Source organism: Musca autumnalis, unplaced genomic scaffold (genome assembly GCF_047663935.1).
Source record: "Musca autumnalis isolate F117 unplaced genomic scaffold, ASM4766393v1 scaffold_5, whole genome shotgun sequence".
Classification (NCBI taxonomy): Eukaryota; Metazoa; Arthropoda; class Insecta; order Diptera; family Muscidae; genus Musca; species Musca autumnalis.
In genome coordinates this window covers 103,015,765-103,042,656 of record NW_027412088.1, presented here as the reverse complement: position 1 = coordinate 103,042,656, position 26,892 = coordinate 103,015,765, and the positions used below count along the sequence as shown (strand labels likewise).

Below are 26,892 nucleotides of genomic sequence, written 5' to 3'. Positions count from 1 at the left end.
ATACCCTCGTTAGCATAAATGCTGAGGGTATAATTACAGCAAACAAAATACAGCAACGGTGACATGTGAACGGTCAGGCTGGAGCATGGTACGGGGATAGCCACAATACTATCCTCTGTATACATGCTTTTCGATGACCCGGACCCACCAAACCTGGATGTCCGTAAGATGCTCGATGAGATGATGGGTACCTGCAACGTGATCCAGGGATGCGACGCAAACGCTCACCATTTCCAATGGGGTAGTAAGGACACCAACAAAAGGGGTGAGTCTATATTCGATTTTATTTTATCATTTAATCTACGAACATGTAACAAGGGTAACGATCCAACCTTTAAAACATAGAAAAAGCTGAGGAACTTAATGGGACCGTAAAAAATCTTACAGACGTTCTTCTCCGCTAACCTACCCTGGGAAGAAATCTCAGCCAGTGTGGTGGAACAAGGAACTTGGCGAACTTCGCCATTTTCCAAATCTCTGGAATCACTGACCTTTTGATCGATAGATGGTGCTGCTGACTGTGGGGTTGTGATGGAGTTTGCGCAGCGTATGAATGGTGACTAGTACTTCTGACTTTCAAAATATATGAAAATAATTAGGAGGGTTGGCGTTTTTTGTTTGGGATGACGATTTGTTTTTCAAAATAGTCAGGCTTAATCCCATAGTCGTTGTTTTAATATTTTATTAAAACAACTTTAATTTATTAGTGGGAAAAAATTGGCGATGTAGTTACGGCTGCCAAAAATCCCTTACAAAACCCTTTATTTTGGCCCGTTTTTTTTGCTGGGGTTATTTTGAGATTAATTGTAATGTGTGTATCTAACTCATTATGTTAAAGCTTTACTTTATTTTTGTGGCCTTAATTTGAGTTGCTTGTATGCTTTACAGTTCTTACTTGTGATATTTGTTTTTGTGATTATTTCGTCTTACTCAATCACTCTCAATTTTGTTTGTAATCATTTTCATGATCATGGACATTATTGTCTGTTTCGACCCTCAGTAATAAATACATATTTAACTTACACAATGTGGATAAATACGTTATTGGGCGGAAACGTCTCTTTCGTTATATCCACCTGTGCAATAATATTTAATATTTAAATAAATTATAATAAAAGACAAAATCCCCAAATATTAGGATTAGTGGTCTCACCACGAACCCTACAACTATTAAATTTCCTTCTTCTTCTTCTTTATTTACTCATCCGTTATTCGGATATTGGTGATCGTACAATAATATTTCAATGCTACATATATGCATAATATTAAATACATATTTATAATTATTTGTTGTTACACAATGATGTTCAGCTCCCTGTTCTTAGCGGCATGTAAAAGTGTGTATTCATCATTATAGCCAGTCCATGTCAGGATATTTTTGAGCCACGTTGTTTCTCTCCTACCTCTTCCACGTTTTCCTTCAATTTTTGCCTTAAGTATTGTTTGTAGTGTTTTGTATTTGTTATTCCGTAATATGTGTCCAAGGTAAGATATTTTGCGCTTTTTAATTGTTGAGATTAGTTGTCGGTTCACATGCATCCTTCTAAGTACTTCGTCATTTGTTATTTTTGATGTCCAGGGTATTTTCAGTACTCGGCGGAATGTCCACATTTCAAAAGCTGCCAATTTCCTTTCATCGGAATTTTTAAGTGTCCAGACTTCGGCAGCATATAAGAGGACTGACCAAACATAGCACTTGATAAACCTTATTTTTGTTGTTACATTTATTTCGTGGCTTGCTAATACTTTTTTGTATTTGAAAAACGCATCTCTCGCTATTTCTATTCGGCTGGTAATTTCTTTGGAGTAGTCCCACCGGTCATTTATTAGAACTCCCAGATATTTAAATGTGTGTACCCTCTCGATCTCGGTATTCTGTATAGTAAGCTTCGCATTTCGATGTTCGTTCTTTCTGCTTACGATCATATATTTAGTTTTTTTCATATTAATTTTTAACCCAAACTTTTCACTTATGAATGCCAGCTTTTCTACAAGTTTCTGTAGACCTGATATGCACCCAGCTAGTAATGTGGTGTCGTCCGCATATCTTATATTATTCACATATTGTCCATTAATTTTTATTCCAATGTTTTCTCCACCTAACGCTTCTTGAAATATTTTTTCTGAGTACACGTTGAATAGTAATGGGGAAAGTATGCACCCCTGCCTAACTCCTTTTGAAATAACAATTTCTTCAGTCTGTTCACCACTGACGTCGATTCGTGCTTTTTGATTCCAATACAAATTTTTGATGCAGCGTAATTCTTTTCCTTGTACTCCAATTGATGCCAAAATATCCATTAATTTATCGTGTTTAACCGTATCGAATGCTTTCTCATAATCAATGAAACAGATGAAAACATCTTTTTGGGCTTCTCGGCAGTTCTGAATTAAAATCTGCAAACAGAATAGAGCTTCTCGGGTACCCATCCCTTCCTTAAACCCAAACTGTGTTTTCCCCATAGCATTTTCGCATTTGCTATATATGCGTTGATGAATAATTTTTAGAAATATTTTCAGTACGTGACTCATTAGACTTATTAATCTGAATTCACAACAACGTTTGGCACAGTTTTTCTTGGGTATGGCGATGAAAGTAGATTTGAGCCAATCTGCTGGGTATTGACCAGTGTCGTATACATGGTTGAAAAGAGTGATGAGGAGTTCGATATTGCTGGTATCTATTAGTTTTAAAACTTCAGATGGTATTTCATCTGGACCTGTAGCCTTTTTATCTTTTAGGGTTTGTATGGCACGTTCTAATTCTAATCGTGTTATTGGTGATCCTGTTAAAGAATTGTTTATATTATTCTCAATAGGTGCTCGTTGGTCATCCGTGAAAAGTTTTTCTATGTAATCTTTCCATATGGTCTTTCTACCCTCTATATCAAATACTGCTTCGTTTTTATCATTAAATATGACAGCGTTAGACTTTCTTCCATACGTCCCAACAGATTCCTTTAACTTTTTGTGTAGGTTAAAGTCGTCATGTATGGATTGCAGATATTCGATTTCTTGACATTTTCTATTTAGTTGGTCATTTTTTGCTGCGCGGATTGCCGATCTTATTTCCTTGTTTATTTCCCAGTATTTTTCATAATTTTTATTTTTATGCTTACTTCTTTCTTCCCAAAGTTCTCGAATTTCGACTGTTATCCAGTCTTCAGTTCTTGCCATTGATCGGTTTCCTAGTGTGCTCTTAGTAACTGTATTTATAATAGTTTTTAGGTTGTTCCACAATAAATCCAAATTGTCTTCATTGATATTTCCTAGTTCTGTGTTTATTTGATGTTGCAGTTCATCCCTTATGATAGGATCGGTAAGTTTTCCGATATCGATTCTCGGCTGGGATTTCTTTTTCCGTGTTAGGGACAGTTTGAGGCGCAATTTTGAGACCAGTAGATTGTGGTCTGATGGAATATCAGCACCTGGATAAGTTGTACACATCGTAACACAGGAATTGTATCTTTTGTTTATTAGCACATAGTCTATTTGGTTTCTTACAATATTTCCATGGTTATCTTGCGGTGATTTCCATGTGTATAATCTCCTGGGGTGTAGACGATAAAATGTGTTCATAATCTTCATATTATTTTCTTGGCAGAATTGTATAAGTCGGTCTCCTCTTTCGTTTCGGTTTCCAAGACCGTGTTTTCCAGTGATGTCTTTGACTTCATCCTTACCAACCTTCGCATTAAAGTCACCTAGTATAATATTAATTTCATGATTTTTTGTCATTCTTAATAGTTGCTCAATGTTGTTATAAAATTCCTCGATGTCATTGGCATTTGCATCGCATGTGGGAGCATAAATTTGTATTATGTTGATGTTTATTGGTTTTGCCATTATTTTAAGTAGAATGGCTCTATCTGACAGTGAAACATATCCAGTTATGCATGAGGCTATGTGGTTTTTTACAATGATACATACTCCATTTCTATGAATGCCGTGCTGATTTCCTGAGTGGTAAACAGCCACATTTTCCGTTCTAAAGTCACAGCTGTCCTTCCACCATGTTTCGCTAACACCTAATATGTCTATTTTAAGACGATTCATTTCACTGATGGTGTTTTTAAGTTTTCCAGTTTCATAGAGACTTCGGACATTCCATGTCCCAATTGTTAATTTTTGTTTGGTTTTACCTCCGGGGATTCTTAGCACCCTCTCTTGGCCGGAGACTGAGGGCCGTGTATTTTGCGTTGTATTGTTCATGTTGTACGATTTTCAAGGGATGTTACTTCAGTGGTTTCCCGTTGCCTTCTGAAGGGTTTATAGTTTTCCGTCTATATATTCAGCCGCTCCAATGGAGTACAGACGCTGTTTGCTGCCGCCGAATCTCGATCAGACGCTGCCTTTTTCCTTTTATTTTTTGGTTCGCCCCACATATTTTATTTTTGCGGTACCCGTCATATCTGATGAGCTTTCCCCTATCCACCACCTGGGGAGGCGTCCGATGGGAGAAAAAAAGAAAAAAAAAAAAACTCCACACGGAAATTTCCTTAACTGGCATTAAAAGGCAACTGGCATTAAGTCATTAAACATAAAGGTTTTCCCCAAACTATGTTCCTATCTATCACCAATAACCCAATATCGTTGCTAAGCATATCGCAAACATGTGTTGTTTGTTATTTAAATATGATTGTTTCTTTCCTGTCTACATCTGTTTCTATTTTTCCTATTTTGAAGAATTAACCTCATTATTACTTTATTCAGAAAATTTCCTTAAAAATGGGGATTTCTAAAAACATGCTCTATATTGACAAATTACATTTAATTACCAAAACAAGTTGTTGCGACTATTTTTGGAAAGGCCATTACGTACTTGAAATCATATGGTATTAATAGGCATTTTTATTTTTGTAGTGAAAAGTATGCATAATAGGATAATAAAACAGTTTATCTATAGAACGAATTTAAAAAAAAAAAAAACATTGAAAATTTACAGATACCAATAAATTACAATAAACTCTCCATAGTAATTGTAGTAATTGTATAAATAACCAAACAATCCTTTATTAACTGGCAACAGTTATAAATACAAAACTAACATACAAAGCATACAAAAAATGGCAGTTTCATCAAATGTGCACTTGTGTGAGAGATTAATTCGTACATCACCATTAAAATAAAAATAACTACTGAGCAATATTTCGCAAAACATCGTACATCCAAAACTCATTTTCGCATTCCAACATATTTTGTCCAAATTCCTTTGGCATCGAAATAAGTTTTGTTGCGAGAACATATTATGGCATCTTTAAAAATGGAAGCATAAACATCGGGTATGGCTGGGTTTTTGTATAGATTGTAAAGGAACTCATAGATCTACAAGTAAATAATATTAGTAATCCTCTATTTAATTGTTATATGTATGTATATAAGGGTTATGACTTTTTGACCTTTTTTCTCAAAAATGATTTCCTGTAGCAAAAATGAATGAACTTTTGCCTATTAAGGACTAAAATTACGTTTATTCTATTTAAGTATGCAAAAAGGTCACGCACAAACCACTCAAAAAAAAATAAAAAATACTATGAAATGAAAACAATGTTTCTCAAGAAAATTATTTGCTGTTGTACGAATGAATGAATGACCTTTTGCCTGTTATTGACTATAATAACTTTTATTTCATTTAAATATTGAAAAAGGTCCCGCACAAACCACTTTTGATTGATATGATATATGAAATAAAATTATATATGATATAAAACGTGATATGATGATAAATTTAGTGAGAAACAAAAGGTTATGCCATTTTGGTTATGTTTGGTTGGTCTCCAAAGCTTATTTTCAGTTATATATCTGCTTATAATGACTTCAAAAATTTGTCAAAAAGGCTCTTATAGAAAAGTTTTCAAAGTTTGGTGCGTGAGTTTTTTTTATCGAATCACCTTATAATTAAGATTTTATCTAATCTTAGGTAAAAACTCATCAAAATATGATACAGGGATACGAGGTTATAAAAAAGTCATAAGCCTAGTGTATTTACTTACTTTTGCTTCTTGATCTTTCCAAAAGATATGTTCGCACAGAAATTGCAAGCTCTCCGGAAATATTTGAAAACGTTCGTTGCGTTGTGTGGCTACTATATCCAAATTACCCAATAGCACTGCACAGCCCGATAACACATCTACGGACAATATGAAAATATCCAATAGATATAATACCTTATCCAGCTTCTCCTTATTTGACGACTCTGCTAAGAGTGCTTGGATTTGTATAAACATTTCCATTATCCAACTGCACGATTGTTCATCACTGTTAAAAGCATAAAGAACTGAGGTTAAATGCCGAAAGAAGAACAATTGATCCTCCTTTCGTGTAGCATATGCATCAATTATGGGATTAAGCCATTTTAAGGGGTTGCTTAGATTTCCATTATACAAAACCAAATACGAACGTATAATTGTGGCCTTTTTCAACTTGCCAATGGGAGTTTCCCACCAATTTGAGGGCAATGTAAGACCATCAATGGCATTATTGGGCAGAACTGCCACAGCTTCAGTGTAACGTTGAAATAGTTTCGAATCTACATCCATGGAATCCATATAACGTTCCACAATTAAAGTGAAAATGTCCAAAACTTCAGGTATTTCACATTTTCCCATGAATATGTATTTCACACTGTCCATAAATTTTTCAAACAAACATCCTTCGTTAAATCCAGCCAGCTGGCATTCTTTAAAACAATAGACTGCCACCTTTTCTGCAAAATTCTTCAATATTGTCAGGCTAACACCATTGGAAATTTCCGGCAACAACGAAAACAATAGCAGCAGATCTTCTTCAAAACAATTCGGTTCGAAATCCATTAGGAAATTTTCCATTAAACGCTTGGCGGTACCTGAATGTAATAGTTGATTTTTCGCTATGAGAATACAATATTTTCTTGTCTCAAATGACAAGTGGAAGAAAGAATGGAGGAAACTCCAGTCAACCGGTGGTATGGGTTTGGGAAACTTTTTCGATATAGCTCTCAGGGCATTTGTGACTGCTATTGGTTCAGCAACATGATCTCCATAGCGCGATTGGTTAACCAAATAGCTGATGATAGCACGCAGAGGACTTTGTGGATATAATCCTTGAAGTTTTCGGGGTTCTGGTTTGCCTTCTGGCAGGCGATAAAGACCACCACGATATTCATTTATTTCACCATAAATATAATGGGCTATTAAGTCGGCCGCAGCTGCACCACACTCGGGACGTATTTTTTGCAACAGCTGTACCCACACTTCTCCGGGTATCATTTCTTGTTCAAGATCAACGACTTCCCGACCATTTGGACCCTTATATTCTCGTGCAACGTGTAGGTCTTGTCGGAATTGTGGTGGTATATGTTTCAATGTCAAAAGCGTACCGATTTCATAGTGTTTCAGTGCCTCCAAAGCTTCACGTATCATTTCGGGATCTGTATCCGAGCGACTTATAGTTAACCATAATTGATCGAGTGCTTCGTCAACCAACTGTTCAAATTCAAGTGTTGGTGTTTGCAGTAAGGGAACATGAGCAAAGAACTTATACAGCGACTTGAGAGCACGAGGTCGTTTCTCATGTCGAAATTTACTACTCAACACCCGCCATGTTGATGTTATATTAACCGTATTGCTATCACACAACGCTACAATGGCATCCAAGGCTAACGAGGTTGGCAAATCACCAGCATCGTCGGTACAGGTGTTGAGTATATCGGAAAGGTGGGATACCAAATCGGAACCATGTTGTGTGGGTCTGTAAAGTAAAGAATGATTGTTATTTTAAGGTAAATATGGAGAAAAAGCCAACAAGTCTAAAGAGGGAGTAAATGAAGTAGCCAAATTACAAAAAATACTGTCTAAAGACCCAAAGACCGTAGGCAGTATTAAACGACGATATGCAACTTACAAATCGCGGTGGACTGGGGCTGACGGTGAGGATGAACAGGATGACTAACTAGTTTGCCAAGAGTTCAGCCTTAAAAGTCCTGATGACAAACAACAAGTATGCTAAAAAATGGTTGGGTGCCTGTGTCTTTATGTCCTGTTTAGGAAATTCGCCCATCCCTAGACGTCGGACTATGAAGGGGGGCCTCAACAATGTAGAGCTTAAATCAATATTTAAAGTTCTCTATAGCATGACGCAAGTAGGAGTTCTCTATTGAGGCTTCTGGTAATAAAATTAGTAGTAAAATTAGTAGGCTAGGATCATGATAAAGCCAACAAAAATGGAACTTCTAATATAAAATCACACAAAGTTAAGTCCCTGCCCAGAATCACTAGAATCATCTTAGCAGAGCTTTAAACGTCAGTCTGGATTTCCAACCTTTGGACATGCTAATCCAGTTTCAAACGGCAAGAACGATTTTTAGAATCATAGAGTCAGGATCGTGACGAAGTCACACTTCGGACATTCGAAAGTTTTAAAACTACTTGATATTCGACGTGAATTAAATGGCAGGTGTTGCGTAAGCGATTATATGCCCGCTTGCATCAAGATCGACTCCTTATCCGCTATCTTTACGAGCAGAGACGCATGGGGTGAGGGCATATCTCCTCTGGACGGTCTGGTAATATACACAGACGGTTCAAAGCTGGAAGAAAGAACTGACGCCGGCGTTCACTGCCAGAATCCACTAATTAAACACTCATATAAGCTTGACGATAACAGCAGTGTTTTTCAGGCGGAGATTCTTGCTATCAGGAAAGCAGCAGAACTGGGCGGTCCTTCAAGGCACTCAAGTAATGGAACATTAACTATCGAGCTATCCTTGATTGCAGGAAGATTCTGCATGCCATACGCGATATCGTAAAGCTATGTTGGTTTCCAGGCCATGGTAACATAATAAGTTAGCGATGAAAATAGCAGTGGGACTTATAACGGGTCACTGCAGAGTGAGATCTCTAATTTCAAAATGGGATAACAGTGACATTGACTACTGCAGTCTATGTGCAGATGTAGAGGAGATAGAATAAAAAGATATGAGATAGATACTCTTACCGTCCTATCTAACATAGATCCCATTTAGCTACGATCACGCTACTCAACAAGTCTCAATCATTTGTTAAGAAGTTACGATTAAAATAAAACTTGTTGTTCATCATATCCGAATCAGTACAAATGAAGGAACAACCGCCAGGAAACCAATATATCACGCCACCGGACATCAACAGGTTGCCAAATGCAGAAGCAGTAAAATAGGCCCAATTCAATAGTCTGGTAACTTTTTTACAGGCAGAATAACTATCGTCAGAACCCTGGTTACACTTGCTTGAGAATCAAATCAACAACTTGCATGAAGATATGTGAATAATCCGCAAGTGATCAGATAAACCGAGTAACACGCTATACACACACTCACGACGCGATGCGGGGTTGCTTAATGCCAAAATTTCCCTCACTTAAAATCCCGAAAATGTTGATCGAAGCAATTGTGACCCACCAAGGGTTTGTAAGGTTACCCACGTAGTGATCTTCTATTAATTAGAGTTCCCCTAATGTCAAATCAACCTAGATTTTATGAAGGTTACTCTGGCGGAACAAGCAGACAATTAGTTTTGAAATTAAGGGTGGCCCCGAGTCTTGGTCAAGATAGTGGTCTTCGGAAACCGAGGACAGTTTATCTGAGGATGAACTCGATAACACAGCAGTTCCAGCGACTGTAAACTGGGCCAGAAGAAAACACCAACCCAATGAAGCCACGACTAGCCTCGACTAGTATCGTAAATCGATAGTCTAAAGACTATCAGGTTTGTGATGGAAAACGATTCGACTCGTTTTGCCATAAATCGAAATCGTATATCTCTAATTTTGGTGTATATTTTAATGAAATTGACAATGGATTTTTAAAATATTATTCAAATATGAACCGTTTGCGAAGTAAAACTATATATATATATCATCAACGGCACTCCGATTATATACCATTTCGATTCAGCAAATCGATTCGGTTTTCATGGCATACCTGTATATCAGGAAGTTCATCGGCGGGGAACCCTAGTCCATCACGACGACAGAGTCCAGGATTATTAAAATTAATCCCAAGGTGGTGAGCAAATTCGAAAGGAGGTACACTCACTTGCCCAAGAGAAATCCTGATCTCAATAAACTCTAGCTCATCCCTATGTCCACATAGGGCAAACTGAGTTCAACAGCCGCCATACTTTTCGAATTCATTTGGTTTTCGTTTTTAATCACTTTACTTACTTTTCATAGCAGATTTCACGTATTGTATAAGTTTTTGCCACATCAAATTCCCATTTATTAGTTTTAACATCTTTTGAGGGTAATGACAGCAGTTTCACCAAGAATGGATAGGTACGTGATTCTACACGCCAAAGTTTCAAATATAGATCCATGCTAAAAGTTGGATTATAGCTACACAAATTACGTATGGTATTCAAAATCATGGGTATATTGTCCTAAAAAAGCATTCGATTAAAATTATCAGTTCCAAAATTTTTATATCAATTCACCTACCTTTGAAATAGCGAAATTTGGCAAACCCCTTAAAAGTTCCATTTGTAATTCAGGATTGTGTTCACCGGCCAATTTAAATATGTACGTCATTAGAAAATCGTATGCTATATCGGCATTAACTTTTATTATCTCCAATATAACTTCGTAGATTTTAAACCAACAGTCCACAGATGGTTCGCGGGACAGGAACAAGGCACGTAGGAATAAATGTAAACGCTGGCAAAATGTTGTATTTGCCTTCACATTGAGTGTATCGACAAATGTGTAAACATCTTTGTCCTCAGATTCATCATATGATTCCACCAGTTTGGCCAAATCAAATGCCATTGCTATATCGGGATGAAAATAACGTATCGTTGCCGATTCAAAGTTTTTAGTGTGGATTGGTGTTGTTGTAGCAATCCCTTTGCCCACATCCAATATTTTACGTACAATTTGATGGGCAATGGCCAGACCATCTGCAGGTATGAATGCAGTCTGAGACATCCACTGGATGATACCATCTAGACACATGTTCAGAATGTATTGATGCCCACAGTTTTCCTGAACCACAATAAATGAGATAATACGCAACAGATCGGGCAAATAACAGGGCGATAGCAAGTGTAAACTTTCCGAGAGCAGAACTAACATTACATTGTAATGATTTTGTGAATGTTCGCGTGTCGAATGTAAAACTCTTAGAGTACAATGTAGACTGGGTCGTGGATCAATACCAAATTTAACCAAATTATTTACAACCAAAATTTGAAATACCGATAACTCAATGGATTGTTTGAAGTCTTTTTGACTCAGGAAATGCTCAATGGCTTCTATTAGCAGGGTGGAAGTAAAAAGGCAATTTTGAGATGTTGTAATTTTGCTCCAGGACAAGACTTCTTGCATTAGTGTTTTTGCCTCGAGACTGTGTTTACTTAAAGCCAATAGACCAGTCCATATTGTTTTGGAATCGGACAGAGTTTGTGGATTGCACAGAATATATAAATAAACCGGTCGCAAATATTCTATGCTGTATTCTTTGATTCTAAAAATAGAAAAAACAAATAACAGTTTGAAAGATCTTTTAAACGCAATAAAAACAAAAAGCAACAAAAATTACGCTTACTGTTTATCGTGATGATTACAAATGCCATTAATTTTATTCGCTACGTCATTCATGTTAACTCCTGGATTTTGCAACAATGTAATCATGGGATGTTGTTGCGTTTTAAGGCCAAATTGTGATTGGAATTTTTCGTTTTCCTTTAACGTGGCAGCTTTTCGTTTCAAATTCAGCAGTAGGAGACTGACAACTCCCTCGGTAATGGTGGTGTACTGAATGGGGCTGCAAGTAATAATAATAATAAAACAATAGAGGAGGTTCAGCATTAATGAAAGGTCTTTTCCAATTTAGTAGGTGGATTTTAATAGTGTTGAAGTATGTACTTCATGTCTAACCTTTAGGGTAAAAAGCAACAACTTAACCAAAATTTTGTTTGGTCATTCTTAACACATAAACACTTAGAACCTCTTTTGTTTTATGGCAAAAAATATAAAAAAGGCAAATATTGTTCAACAAACTTCAAGTCACGAATTTATAATCAAACTGAACAAACATAAAAGCTAACCTAGATTTTATTTCACATGCGAAAATGTGTTACCCTTCACATAAATCTTAGTCGAATACTCATTTCATGTTTAAATTAAATTCAAACTTTAAATTCAACATGCAAAATAATTAACAAGGAATGCCAAAACTAGTAACAAATTTAAATAAAACAAGTAAGAACAGACTATAGTCGGACGGGGCCGACCATGTGATACCCTATACCACTATCCCTGTGCACTAGCTTTCCGGGCTAGCTGTTATAAGATGTGCATTAGAAATTTTACCAATTTTCACACAAAAGTTTTGATCAATTTAACCCGCTAAATATTATCCGATCATACCGTTGACTTGCACGCTACTTCTTCATCTCAAACCAAAACTACGTTTAAAATTTCGCGCCGATCGGACTATTATTGCGACCTACAGAGCGGCTACAAAATCGAGCAAAAATTTTGTTTTTGGTCCATTTCATCCCTTTAACATTTCACGATCATCGCCAAAAACTAATCAGTTCTATTCTGGTCCAAACCCGACCTCCATACTAAATTTCGTGACAATCGGTCCATAATTGCGGCCTCTAGCTTGATTACAATTTTTAATGGACGGACAGACGGACGGACGGACGGACACACATCGCTAAATCGCTTTATCTCGTCGAGATATGAAGTTTGGTATACCACATGAGGGGTCTACGACGAATATTTCGCGGCGTTACATGAATTTTTGGGAAAACAAACTTATTATACCCTTTTCCACATTGTGGTATAGGGTATAAATATGCTAAAAAATCATCAGATATAAATTAATTAAATTACATGTTTGAGGCTACAAAACTTTTTACAAAACTTTACTTTAGTACTAAGCTCTTCCTCTACGGTTAAGGCTTATACCTTGGAGGAGCAGAATATCAACACTGATGATGATCAAAACACGGATCTATGCTGTATGTTTTTTGCAAGGAATGATTTGTACCCCTGTCGAATTTCGGTTGGATATTGAGACAACAACCAAAATAAATAAATACCAAAAATTGTAAGATACCCTTCTATGGGGGCTATATGAAAACGTGAACCTATACCGATAATTCTCTTCAGAAATGTTTTATACCCCCATCAGAGACTAAAAACCAAAGTTCATCCATTTCTATTTAATAATGACGCAGGAACCTTCGGGAGGGACCGTTGAATAGGGTCTGTATGAAGACGTGAACTTTCGTATATTGACAAATTTCTGGTGGAAAACTTTTCACCCCCAACGAAGAGTAAATACTCAATTTCTGTGGGATATTGAGGCAACAGTCTTCAAAATACCGAAAATCGGGAGGGACCGTTCTATGTGGCTATATGAGTTATACCGTCAAATTTCAGGTGGAAAATTGTATACCCACAACGAAGTCTAAATGCCAAGTTTCCGCCATTTGGTTGGATATTTAGGCCATAACCTTCAAAATAACGAAAATCGGAAGGCTTCTATGGTGGCTATATGAAAACGTGGCCCCAAACAGGTGGTTTGCTTAATTTAGGATTGAGCTGCTTACTATTTTATAGGTAGTAAGCAAGATTTCCTTGTACTTGATCCAAGTGATACCTGAGATGGGTTTTTAGTACTTTATTACGTTTCTCGACTTTGAATTTAACTCCGACTTCATGTTTCTAGAAGGTAAGAACGTTGTGGAAGATCGCTCTGAGTATTTTTGTGTGTTTTGGACAATATCATTTACCTCCTTTGTCCATGAGGTGAAAATGGTTGCTGTGGATTTCGACGCTGATAGCTGCAAGTTTCTCGTAGATAGGGTGGCAAGATAGGCATTGATTTTATCCGCCAGTTCATCGACGTAAGTCGGCAGTTTTACACCGAAGGAAGTGTGATACTACACCAACCAGTGTCACACGGACGGAAGTGCTTTGGGCAATGTAACGCAATGGATCTCCAGTGAGTATAAATTTATTCTCGCTCAAAACCTGTGTGGACTCTAACTAGTGGTAAGCGAGAGTAAATTTACGCTCACGGGAGACCCATTGGCTTAGGGCTTTCCCTCCTGGTGCTCCACACTTGACATCTGGATTCATCCGGTTCGTAGGACAATATTCCGCCTTCATCTGTGGATCTGATTTAGGACTGAGCGGTTTACTGCTTTGTAGGTAGTAATCAGGATCTCCTTGCCCTTGCTCCATGTGGTATCGGAGATGGCTTTTGGTACGTTAATACGTTTCTGGACTTTGGATTTGACTGCGACTGCATGTTTCGGAAAGGTAAGAAGGTTGTCGAAAGGACCACGCCGAGTATTTTCGGGTATTGTCCATGAGGTGAAGATGGTTGCTGTGTATTTCGACGCTGATAATTGAAACTTTCTCTCCGTCAAAAACGTAGCCAGGGTGGCGAGATATGGATTGTTCATTGATGCATACACAGGTGGCCATATTGGAAGGAAAATTTGAGACGTAAAAGTTAAAAATCAAGGGTGATATTACACCACCTTGCGGTACACATTATTTAACTTTCCGACATTCTTTTCTCTGAATTCCACATGTCTGTCATTAATATAGTTGCAAAACCATTTTTTCATCGTACCAGGCAATTTAGATTTCAAGTTGTCGCCACACAACACTGCATGATCGAATGTGTCAAATTCCTTTGACAATTCTAGGGCTACAATCATAGTACTTTCGGCGGGTCTTGTTGTTGATAAATTTAAGCCGTTTGCAATGCTGTTGTCCACATGTGTGAAGCCTGTGGTGGTGCTGTGATTCTTTTGGTCTTTGTTATGTTGCAGGAAGATGTTCAGCCATGCTAGAGACTCCAAAACTTTGCCTGGCGGTGACAAGAAGAAAATTGGACGATATAAATGAATATCCTTTCTAGGTGGATTGTCAGGTTTTGGTAGCGGAATTATCCTCTCCTTTTTTCACATCTCTGGAATCACTGACTGACCTATTGACCGATAGTCATGAGCATGGAAATATCATCAGATCCTAGGGCTTTAGATGGTTTAGCTCAATTGATGACAGTGTTGATGGTCTCTGTTGTGAATAGAACCAAGGCGTCTCTGTTTAGATTTCAGGCTCTCCTTAGTGGCAGCCCTGTTCTGCTCATTTGGATGCACAGTAAATTGCTGTCACAACTTTACCGCACCTTTTTGGCATCTATGATGTTAGTACCTCCGAAACTTACAACAATGTTTCCTTTCTGCGTGCTGTCTCCTGTAAAACTCTTTACTGTGGCCCAGAGCTTGTGTGAACCAGCTTCACAGTTGTCCAGATGCTTCACCCATTTCTCTCTACGATGCTGGATGACTAGGAAGTTACTGGGTCATCTGGGAAATACTGGCGTATCTCATCTCTTTGTCTGCTAGTGGCAGAAGCAGCTATTGGTTGTATGTTACGGTGGTTCTGCCCATATGGTACTTGGGAATAAGGCACTAATGTCCAAACTATACAGTGTACAAAGGGCTACCTCCAACCTCTGTCTTGACAAAACACCTAACTAGTGTCACTTTCTTTCTTAATCTCTTTATGTTACAGTATAAATGAAACACAGCTGATAAACCGGGATATAGATCTTGGAAACTACACGAAGTTTTTATTGTTTGAATGCTTGTAGTGCAATATTCTATTAAAAGTAAAAATAATAATCTTTGGAACTACATTGTACTAGTGTGTAGAAGAAAAAGGGAGAGTGCACCTTGTTCCTGCTTTTTAGTTTGCCGCAGAGAGGAGAGGTTTTAGACACACTTTGCTATATTATGTGTGGCAAGCAAACTCGCTACAAATGCTTATCAGTCTGCAGCATAGATTACATCCAGTAATCTATCTCAGACATACCACATGTATTCTATTCATAATGAATACCCTTTCCTTTATCTCTTTAAGTGGACTGTATATTAAAAATAGATCCCCGTTTAACAAAATTATCTCTTTCCTCTACACACGCAATCCTCACCAAGGCATTCACTATCTTTATTATGAAATTGCCTGTTCCTACGTGAACAACAGCAATATCCCGGAAAGTTCTTCACCTACACCCTCAATTTCTACAAGCAATAACCAGGGAATCTGCTCTTTATCATCATCAAACCTATCCAGGATGAACACAATGGACCCACGGCCTTCTAGTGAAGTCGTAACTGTTTTTAGTGGCTGCACATCTTTAAACCTAACCTAATCTACTACGCCACTACAATGTTGAAATTAATTCTCTGCAGGTATTAATTGATTACCACCTCTTCGCTGCTGTCCTAAGAAAAATATACAAAATATATAAATGAGTCGGTAGAAACTGACCCAAACGTTGTTGTGTCGGAATAATGAAACCGCTGTCATATGTGGCATATACACGAAAAAGGAGGATATTTCTGTATTTTTATCTCTTCACTTTCACTTGTAATTAGTTTGTGTGTGTTCCGAACAGTATGACCTACTACTGTAATTTTATATTCATTATAGGTGTAACATGTTTATAAAGGATTATGATCACACACCTCAAGAAACAGCTTAGAACAAAACAAAAAATGCTGCAATTACTAAAAAGAAAACCCTTCTGCTATTGCATATAAAGTGCTACTACTGATGGAAGAGAACAATCATGATAAAAACCACTTTACTGCCAAGGCAATTTCCTCTTCCTCTTGAATAAGTGGTTCCGACTTTGAGTACATCTACATCAACGCTTAATATGCGTTTATTCTTTATTACAGTCCAGTATAGCCAAGTCATAGAGCCGGCTACTGGAAGGCACTTATTATTATGCAATTAGTTTTTTTTGATTTCTTCCTTTTGTGGCTGTGTAAATATTAGACGTCCAGAGCTAAGTTGCAAACTGCTGCCATATGAATTCCATTTAAGTTTACACTCAAGGACTATTGTAAATGAAGTTTCTTTTTTTTGCTTTTGTGAATGAATAACCGCAAGATGTCCTTCAAATTCTATTAAATTACAACAAATTCAAGTTCAATGCCAAACAAAGAACTTTTGCAAAAAAAAAACAGCAACAAATGAAGAATGAAAAATTAAACGTTTTTTTGTGAAGAAATGAAAAATATAATTCAAACTTATATTACAACCACAACCAAGTCTGCCGTGAATATAAGAGGGAAAAACGCACTAAAAGAATAGTAAAAAGAAAGAAAAGTACAATAACACAGTTCAAGTGGAATGTGACTGAAAACCCTTGACAGTGGTAAATTCATGTCGTAACGACCATAAATAATGGATTGCAACAACTTTGGTATTCAAACGTTGCCTCCACTCTCATATTCACGCCCCCACATTAATTGTGGTTTCCATCAACAACTACAATCAAAAAGAGTAATTTTTATTATATGCCATAAATATTTGATAAATTACTAACAATTTACAAAACGTTACGGCATATGCCGACCATAATAAAATCTTGATTAGGTTGTATTATAATTTGTGTGGTTTGCAATTTAACAGTTTATTAACGAGCGTTGAAGGACGACAAAACCGCACATTTTTGGACATCAATTGAAAATATTATTAATGACATTGGGGTAGACTGAGGATGGCGGAGAAAAAAAATCTAACTTTCGGACATCGAAATTGGATTGAAAAGGGATAACTTTAAGTTCCTGCAGAGTATGGAGGCTATACAACAAAGCCGAAAAAACGAAGTTTTCCGCGGATTGGGTATCCTATATATAAGAAGTCTTTAAATAAGTTTAACAGATTTCAGCCATTTCGGTTGGATATTTAGGCCATCAAAATATCAAAAATCGGAATTTAACCTTCTATGGGGGCTATATGAAAAAGTGGATCTATAATGATAATTCTCTTCTGAAAATTTTGGTTGTTATAGGGGAGTGAGGGGGGCAAATGCTTGTTTTTTTCGTAATATTTATCATTTTTGGATCTAGGGGGGGCAGCTGCCCATCCCTAGCTATTCCTGGCTACGCTCATGCGCCCATCGAACACTAAATACCAAATTTCATCCACTTTGGCTCGGGAGGGACGTTTTCTATGGGCGCTATATGAAGACGTTTACCTTTACCGACAAATTTCTGGTGGAAAGTTTTATACCCCCACCGAAGACTACATTCCAAACTTCAGCCATTTCTGTTGGATATTTTATACCCCAATGAAGATTAAATTCCAAATATCGGCCATTTTGGTTGGACATAGAGGCCACAACCTTCAAAATAGGCCGACTTCCGTATTGTCAGTTGCTTTGTATTCGTGCATTAAACTAGGGGTTCTTAAATCGCGTTACATACTTGAGTAATTTTATGAAATTGCAGTAGTGGGGAAATCGATTTAAAAACCCCTAGTTTCATGCACGAATACAAAACAACTGGCAATACGGAAGTCGGCCATACTGAAAATCGGGAGGTAGAAATCTATGGGAGGCTATATGAAAACGAGGACTTATACCGATAATTCTCCCCGAAATGTTTTATACGCGCATCGAAGACCAAATACCATATTTCATCCGTCTCGGGTTGATAATGACGGTGAAAAATTCAAAATATCGAAAATCGGAAGGTACCCCTCTATGGGGCCATTTGAAGACGTTGACCTATACCGAAAATTTAATGTTAAAAGTTTTATACCCAAACAAAAACTAGATAATCAACTTTAACCATTTTGGTTCGATATTGAGGCCACAACCTTCAAAATACGGAAAATCGGAAGGTACCGTTCTATGGGGGGCTATATCAAAACGTGGACCTGTGCTAATAATTATCTTCTGTAAAGTCATAATGATGCTGAAAACTTCAAATAACCGAAAATTGGGAGGGACCGTACTATACCGACAAATTTTTTTCTCCCCTGTCGGAGATTCTGGGCTGACATTTGTAGAGAAGAATACTCAGGAAATTTCACCTATATTACGCTGAGAGGTATTTTTCCACCTCTGTAAAATGTGACAACGACTATATAGACCTACTTTAGGCCAGACCTTTGAAGCAATTATTATTTATTAGCAACAATTATCTATTACCAAAATGCAATGTTCAATTGTTTAATGATATGCAATTCAAATCAAAAAGAAAATATTAGAATCAAGGCTGAACTTTAGCATAAATTACTACGTATTTCGTATAACGATTTTCTGCCACCCTTGATTTGTTTGTTTTTGAAAGAGGATATTATTATTGTTGTGGCTGATCCAACTTATATACATAACCACATATGTAGGATTAGCGGTTCCATTGCTAATGGCTACATACCTTATTGAGAGTTCCTTTTATAATTCGTTTGTCTTGTGTTGTTGACATTGTTCTCTTATTCGCTTCATTTATAAGCGGCTTTTGCCGCTTTTTTTTCATTCTTTTTGTTTTTACTACATTTTTCATGTCTACCAATACAACACGAAGTTCTTCCTACTTGGGTCATGTTTTATGGCTAGAGTTTCCGTTTCTAAGTACTTGGCATACCTTGACCAACAATGGTCGTTGGCTTTTCTTGTGATAATTGTTTATGTGTGTGTTGTGTGAGCTTAACTAAGTTGAGCGTGTATAAATGTTTCAATTGCTCCAAGTCTTTACAGGACATACGACGCTAACTTTAAGCAGCCATACACTTAAGTAGGTCGTTAAATACACCAGTTCATATTAGATTTTCAATATATTTCAAATCAAAAGAAGGGGGTAGTTGGGTGCAAGGACCCATTGAACGAAACATATTTCGTTGGCTCGCTATATGCTTAAGTCTTCATGCTAAAATATGCATGCGTATAAGCAATATTTCGGGTAAATAATTTGTATTTAAATATGTATATTATGGTATGGTAAATAAATGCTGAACATTTGAGAAAATAAATTAAGAATTTAGAAACATTAGGTTAGTTTATTGTAAATACATACGACAGTTGCGACATGCATATGTACATATCGTCACCATAAATTTCCGAAATCGTATCAAAATTATTTTTATACCCTCAGCATTTATGCTAACGAGGGTCCATAATTTGGCTTTCGTAATATTTTGTCCAAACTTAGTTTAAATTCGAAGATGGGTTATATCGATCCACTCCTTCCGGCACCTCCCCCACAAAAGTTCGAAAGTGTTCGGAAAATTTGTGCGGACGATAACTCTTGAAGGGAGTAACCGATTTTGTCCATACTTTGCACATCGTGAAATTTCTACCAGACTTAGACTAGGTTCCAATATGGACTCAGTCGGTCCACTCCTTCGGGTACATCCCACACAAAATTGCGGAAAAGTTGAGATTAGGACCAGCTCTCGAATACGACGGTACAAGTTTCATCAGGGGCAAGTCCATACTTCCTGAGAAAATAGCCTGAAAGGTGCAAATAAACTATAACACCGTGTGTAGTGGTTGGAGCGTAGTATAACTCTCGAACGGATCTGCCGATTCGGTCCAAAATTAGGCCTTTGTAATTTTGTCCAAACTTAGTTTAAGTTCGAAAATAAGCCATATCGGTCCACTCCTTCAGGTACTTCCCCACAAAAGTTCAAAAATGTTCGGAAACATTGTGTGCACGATAACTCTTGAAGGGAGTGACCGATTTGATCCATACTTTACACGTCCTAATATATTCACCAGATATAATATGGACAATATTTGTCCACTCCTTCGAGTACCTCCCACACAAAACTTCGGATGAGTTCAATTTAAAGCTGCGCTCGAATCAACCTATGGCACCATGTGTTGTGGTTGGAGAGCACGAACTGATCAACCGATTTGGTCCAAATTTTGGCCTTCGTCATATTAGGTCCAAACTCAGTTTCAGTTCGGAGATAGGCAATACCGGTCCACAACTTCCGGTACTTCCCTCAATATTTAAAAAACGTCACTAAGATGCTATGCACGAACGAGCTGAAGGTATATCTCTGTCGGCAAAGCCGACTGATACTTTTTTACTTGTTTTGATTGAATCTAATACATAAGACTAAAATAAATGCTCTTGTAAAATTTTAAGTTTCGACGTTAAAAAATAACTATCCTATTCATGAAAAGGCATTTCGTAAAATGCGTTAATATTGCAGATTTTGTTGTAATGTAATAGTTTCATTACTTACTCCCATTCGTGTATGATTGATAATATCCCATATACTAGCCTTCATAAGATTAATATTCCATAAAACAGTTTTTCATTTTATAACGTTTTTTGTTCCTCCTGTAAAATTATTATTTTATTAGTTATGAGTTTTGGCATTTGTGGTGACGATATAAACAATGGCACACAATTAAAATTATTACAAATTCGAGATTAATACATAGAACGTAAAATGAAAGTGTTTGTATCAAATTCTACAGCATCATGGGAGAAAATCTTGAGGCTAATTTTTAACATCCAATTGGAGTAATAGGCTGGAAACTGTCCTCGTTAATAGAAAGAGAGAGTGTGCAAACGAATTGCCAACCATGAAGGTAGCCGAAAAGTTCGAAAAGAACCACTGTTAATTACCCAAGATGTCCCGCGATTTTAGCAAACCCTCATTTTCTCGACATCTTCAGCAAATTAGAACCCGAAGACGTTGGTACCACTTACGTACAACTGCGTATAGGCGAACACAAACTGAAGCCTCTTCACAGATTAGCCAACTCTGCTGAGTTCAAAACTGAGTCCACAAATGACACCTTTTAGAAAGCCAATGGTTGGTTAGCCCGTAAAAATCAATAACTACTATACATATTACATACATATATACAATGTCAATTGAGAATAATTAAAAAAATTAATTAAATTGTAGTTATGTTATTCCATTTAATGTATTGGAATCTGCTATCAATATTTTGGTTGTTTATGGATCCAAGCAGTGTAGTGATAATGTTGAAAGTGGACCATGTTGGCAATAGGTTTGTCTTCGTACTTACTAAATGTTGCCGAAACACTTTTTTCAGCAACTTTTCCATTGAACAACTGTCAGTTTTAGAAACATTAGTAATAATTATTACAAATTATCGAGTACGCAGACAGGCATTATGTGTTGTTTACGTAACTTATCCGATATGTGTGCTTTGAGATCAAGTCTTTAGATAAAAATGTGTTCGATAAGTGGCGCATTGCTGGCGTTCTTTGCAGCGTAACAATTACCAGGCACTCCCACGTGACCAGGGATCCAAGCTTTATACGTTTTCATATGGTCCTCGTATGACGGTGCCAGCCGATTTCAATTTTTTTTTAATTTTCCGGCATATTTCATGAAAGTCACTACCGAAGATGGTTCTATGTCTACAAAGTTAGTTTTCCTGTCCAAATGTTTTTTTCAAATCCCAAGTCCTTTTAGCGAAATCCGTTTCAAACAATCTAGAGTCGATTTGGAGCGCACGATAATTTTCGAACGGATCAACCGATTCGGTACTAAATTTTTACAAGTTTTATCAAGGGCAAGTCAATACATCCTGAGAAAATAACACGAAGTTGTAAAAAACCCCTAAGGCACAAAGTGTAGTGGTTGGTGCGCACGATAACTCTCGAACGGATCTGCAGATTGGGTCCAAAATTTGGCCATCGTAATATTTTGTCTGAACTTAGTTTAAATTCGACGATGAGCCATATCGGTCCACTCTTTTAGGTATCTCCCCCACAAAAGTTCGAAAATGTTCGGAATAATTATGCGAAGGATAACTTCTAAAGGTAGTAACCGATTTGGTCCATACATTGCACATAATTATATTTCTACAAGAAATAGGTCAGGTTCGAAAATCGGCTATATATGTCTACTCCTTCGGGTCACACAAAATTTCAAAAAATGCAGTTTAAGGCCTCTATCGAATCGCTTTGGTCTTTGTTGTAACAAATTTTATACGGTACAAGTTTTTTCAGTGGTAATTCCATACTTTCTGAGAAAATGCTCTAACAGCTGTAAAAAACAAACAAACACGTCAACTTCCGAAACGAATACTGCGTTCCTGCAAACTTTGCATATCGTCATATTTCTGCGACTCTTAGATAAATTGCAAAGACAGTGTTTATCGGTCAACTTCTTCTGGTTTCTCAACACAAAACTTATTAAATATTCCCTAAAATGGAATGCTCTTAGACGGAGCAACCAATTTGGTCCAAATATTGGATCTCGTAATATTTTGTCCAAACTTAATGAAAGTTCGAAAATGGGCAATCATAACGGCCCACTCCTTAGGGTACCTCCCTCACAAAAGCTCAACATTTTTTTTCAAGTGCAGTAAAGTGCTACCCAAAGGAATGACTCCCAAAATTATATCCACTTCCAAAATGGGCTTTAATCCAAATTCATATTTCTGTCGGTAAGTTCGAGTTAAATGACTGTAACATTTTGAAACGTTAGATAACTTAATTTAAAATTTTAATTGGGATAATTGATACACATACACATCGCTCATTTACTCAAAGAGTGACACATCTCAAAAAATCAAGATTCGAGAAAAACGCGTTTTATGTTGCCGATTGAAATTTGACTTCCTAACTGAAAAAGATTATTAGACAAAAAAAATAACTACTTGGACCATCTTTTGTAAAGACATCAGTGCTAAATTTCTGTGCAAGACCAAGAATGATTCGAAGTGTCTTAGTGCTTCATAAACTCAAAAAACTTTTCTTGGTATTTTAGAAATAGAAATTACTTATCCCACTGTAAATGAGTGACATGTTGTATCGTAGATATGTTGTATAAATCTCGAATCGTAGTTATAGAGCATAACAAAATATAAATAAGTTAATTTTAAAATCCCACGGGTGTTCAAGGTTTATCTCATAAAAATTTACAACAATAGTAATGCAAAGACAAGGAATTTATTTACGGTTCAATCGGTACCAAAAGGAAAAGTTCTAGAATAGGCCCCAGATATATCTCTTTCGACTTATTTTTCTTTAGACTTATTTCTAGTCCACAAAGAACAAGCAAACGATTTCATTTTTAAATTCTAAAAGTTTTTGGCCATTCAAAACGCTTTTGATAATTTATATACATACATAGGTATAATATACATTAAACATACTAATATTCATAAGTACTCACCTAGAATTTGGCAACATTGATAGTAACATTGGCAAAACATTGTTGGCCTCCAAGACTCCCTGTTCCACTAAACGCACAAATGTCTGACAGCTCATTAAACCAAGTTGTACGTTTTCAGCTTTGCATTGTGATTTTAAAAATTCAATTTCTTTTATATTATGATCTGCAATCTTTTTTTCACGACTTTCCACAATTTTACGAAATATTTTTTCCAAACATGCAGAAATTTTCACCACTGATGTGGTTGGGGTTATCGATTTAAATTCCTCCATGGCAAGTTAAATGCCCTAAAATGCAGACAACAATAAGGCGAAGAATAATCAATAAATAACCGGACGTACGTAGTTTCTAAATTAATTGCAATCAAGTTTCATTTGAATAAATTATTTTAAATAGAATTTGAAATTAATTTTGCATGGTTATTACGTTTTGGGAATTCTTCTTTCCAATTGATCGAAAAATGCAATACTTTGTTTTATTTATTTATGTTTAGCACAATCACTTCCTTCTACATATACCTTCTTCACTTCTCTTTTTTCCCAAGCGTAGTGGAAAATTTCACGTTATTCTCGTTTGAGCGTTAATACTGGAATGGCATGGACTGTAAATTCCAACATTGTTCTACCACTTACCAATGAAGTTAGAGTCCTAACAATTCACAGCGCAAGTCGCAAAATCCTTTGGGAGTTGCAACAGGTGCAACAGTGGAATTGGTGGTCTGGTAAATGAAAACAAAACAAACTAAAACAGCTGATTTCGATTGCATGTTGTTTACATGTGAAGTTGGCTGCAGTTTTTTTACCGGCATAAATACATGGCCTGTTCCCGTACTTTATAAAGTGGTAAAAGTTGTAAAAGTCGTAAACGATTTTCATATAAATTTTTTGAACGCAAAATGTGTAAAAGTGGTAAAAATTGTAAAAACTTTTTAGTTCTGCAACAGAGCTACAGTAAAACCTCGTCAACAACCCAGCAAAAAGTTTGCAGTTTGCGTGGATGCAGTTTAATCAGTTTAATGCAGTGTACAGTACATTTGCCGTTGGAGTACATCTATTCCTATGAATTCACTTGTGAATTTTACAAGGTGCGCGCAGCTAGGATGCACTCCATTTTTTCCACAGCACACAGCTAGGATGACTCCATTTTCGATCCTAATCACTTTTGATGTAATGTCTTGTATTGAATTTAAGGGCACTCTTCGGATTGCATTTTTAGTCAGTCTAAAGACGCAATAAAAATGCAAGCCATTGCGAATAAATGAAATGCATTTATTATTTCTATAAAACAATAATGCAAAGAACTTTATTATATAAACACAAATTACAAAAGTTTCCATTAAATTCAATCGTATTTGAGTTTACTTCCTCCGTTCCCCATTTAATTCAAGCGCATCTGATATTGCTTTATCATCCTAAAGGTTTTTTATGTTGCCTTCCCATCACTAGTTCAGCTTTCGACTTCCAACTGGACTCCACTCCATTAAAAATTTCCGTGTCGTGAATTACCGCAAAAATGTTCGCAACTTAAGTTTTGATTTATTTATTTTATAACAAATTCTTAGAAACGTATAAACTTTCTCTTATTTTTAGAATAACTAAAAGATTTCGTCAGCGGCTGGTAGGGATCAACCAATTGTTTTTGTTTTTGTTTTTTTTTTTTTTTTTTTTTTGGTAGGGATCTCATAGGCATCTGCTTATAAATTGTATCCAACGGAGTGCATTTTTCATAACTCCGTGTGGACTGCATCGAAGGATGTTGTGAAATCATAACTCCATTTGCACAACTTCCAAAATTTTTTGCTGGGACGTTTATATGTATATAAACGGATTTATAGTGCGTTTATATATAACCAGATTTAACCCAGATATGCCCATTGCTTGATCGAGATCATTTTAAAAGTATTTTTATAATATTTTAGAAGCAAATGTGAAATAATAACAGTATGTTTAAAGGTTTTTTAAAAAAATTTTGAAAAAAGTGGTTTTTGAGGCCACTTTTGGACACAGGGTTTTATCTTATAACTGGGAGTTATGGGAAACAAAACATTTGACATATAGTCCAAAGACACCTTTTCGGCATCTAGTTAACGTTTTTTCGTAGTAGGCTCCACATCGTGTATGTTTTCGTTATAAAACTACCCAATAATTAATCGGTCATAACGAAAATCATTGTAAAAACTAAGCGATCGGTGGCAACTTCGATGAACTAGACCTCAAAACTCAAAAATAGTAGCTCAAAATAATGGAATCACATAATATCCCAAGAGCTACAGATGTGTACTGAGTATATCACCAAAATAAACGGTACTTTGATAAACATAACATATCAAATTACCAAGAATTTTGTGTGTCCTATATATAGGACGCTGGGCATATCTGGGTTAATAAACCCACTGGGTTTCAAATGTCAATTCCATCATGGTATAAGTAAAGAGGTAGATTTAAATGAAAAAAATCTATAGAACCCTTGTTTTTCTTGAATTCCTAAAACTTCAAAATAAAAGCAACAAGTGGGTTTGTTTACAATGCATTTTTTGAGCATTTTATAAAAAACGCGAAAAATGAATGAAGCGTTAAGTTTTCTCCACATAATCGAGTTGTGAATATGATAAACTGATTGTTTCCATACAAATCTCACCAATTTCTTCCATACAAATGGTCTAAAAACAATTTTAAAAATCATTGAATTCGATTGTTTTTAAAATTGTTTGGCATATTATTCAAACACCACACACACATACACAGTTTGTTTATATTGTTTTGAAGTTTTAGGCATACTCGAATGAAAAAAATTAAATTGACATAAAGCTTTGGCTAACCTTTCTTCATGGTAGAACAAATACAAGGTAAAGTTAATACTACAACAAATACAACTCGAACAACAACCACAAAGGAATTTGTTTTTGTTTGTAAACCTTAGTGTCAACGT

General features: G+C 36.4%; 1 protein-coding gene across 5 annotated transcripts; it reads right to left on the bottom strand.

Annotated features, from left to right (window-relative positions):
- Positions 1 to 4,988: 4,988 nt before the first annotated feature.
- On the bottom strand, positions 4,989 to 24,743 carry LOC141387601 (focadhesin). Of its 5 annotated transcripts, XM_073957507.1 has the most exons (8): positions 16,974 to 17,083; positions 12,060 to 12,188; positions 11,890 to 11,961; positions 11,558 to 11,776; positions 10,453 to 11,476; positions 10,180 to 10,394; positions 5,994 to 7,728; positions 4,989 to 5,325 (listed from the first exon to the last, which is right to left on the bottom strand). In XM_073957507.1, exons 4-8 carry the CDS (start codon positions 11,641 to 11,643, stop codon positions 5,176 to 5,178), a joined length of 3,210 nt encoding a protein of 1,069 aa, XP_073813608.1. In that variant the 5' UTR covers positions 11,644 to 11,776; positions 11,890 to 11,961; positions 12,060 to 12,188; positions 16,974 to 17,083; the 3' UTR covers positions 4,989 to 5,175. The 5 variants fall into 5 exon arrangements, with proteins under 5 accessions (XP_073813608.1, XP_073813606.1, XP_073813605.1 ...); XM_073957505.1 differs by lacking the exons at positions 11,890 to 11,961; positions 12,060 to 12,188; positions 16,974 to 17,083 and adding exons at positions 23,965 to 24,251; positions 24,597 to 24,743; XM_073957504.1 differs by lacking the exons at positions 11,890 to 11,961; positions 12,060 to 12,188; positions 16,974 to 17,083 and adding exons at positions 23,965 to 24,251; positions 24,391 to 24,560.
- Positions 24,744 to 26,892: the final 2,149 nt, after the last annotated feature.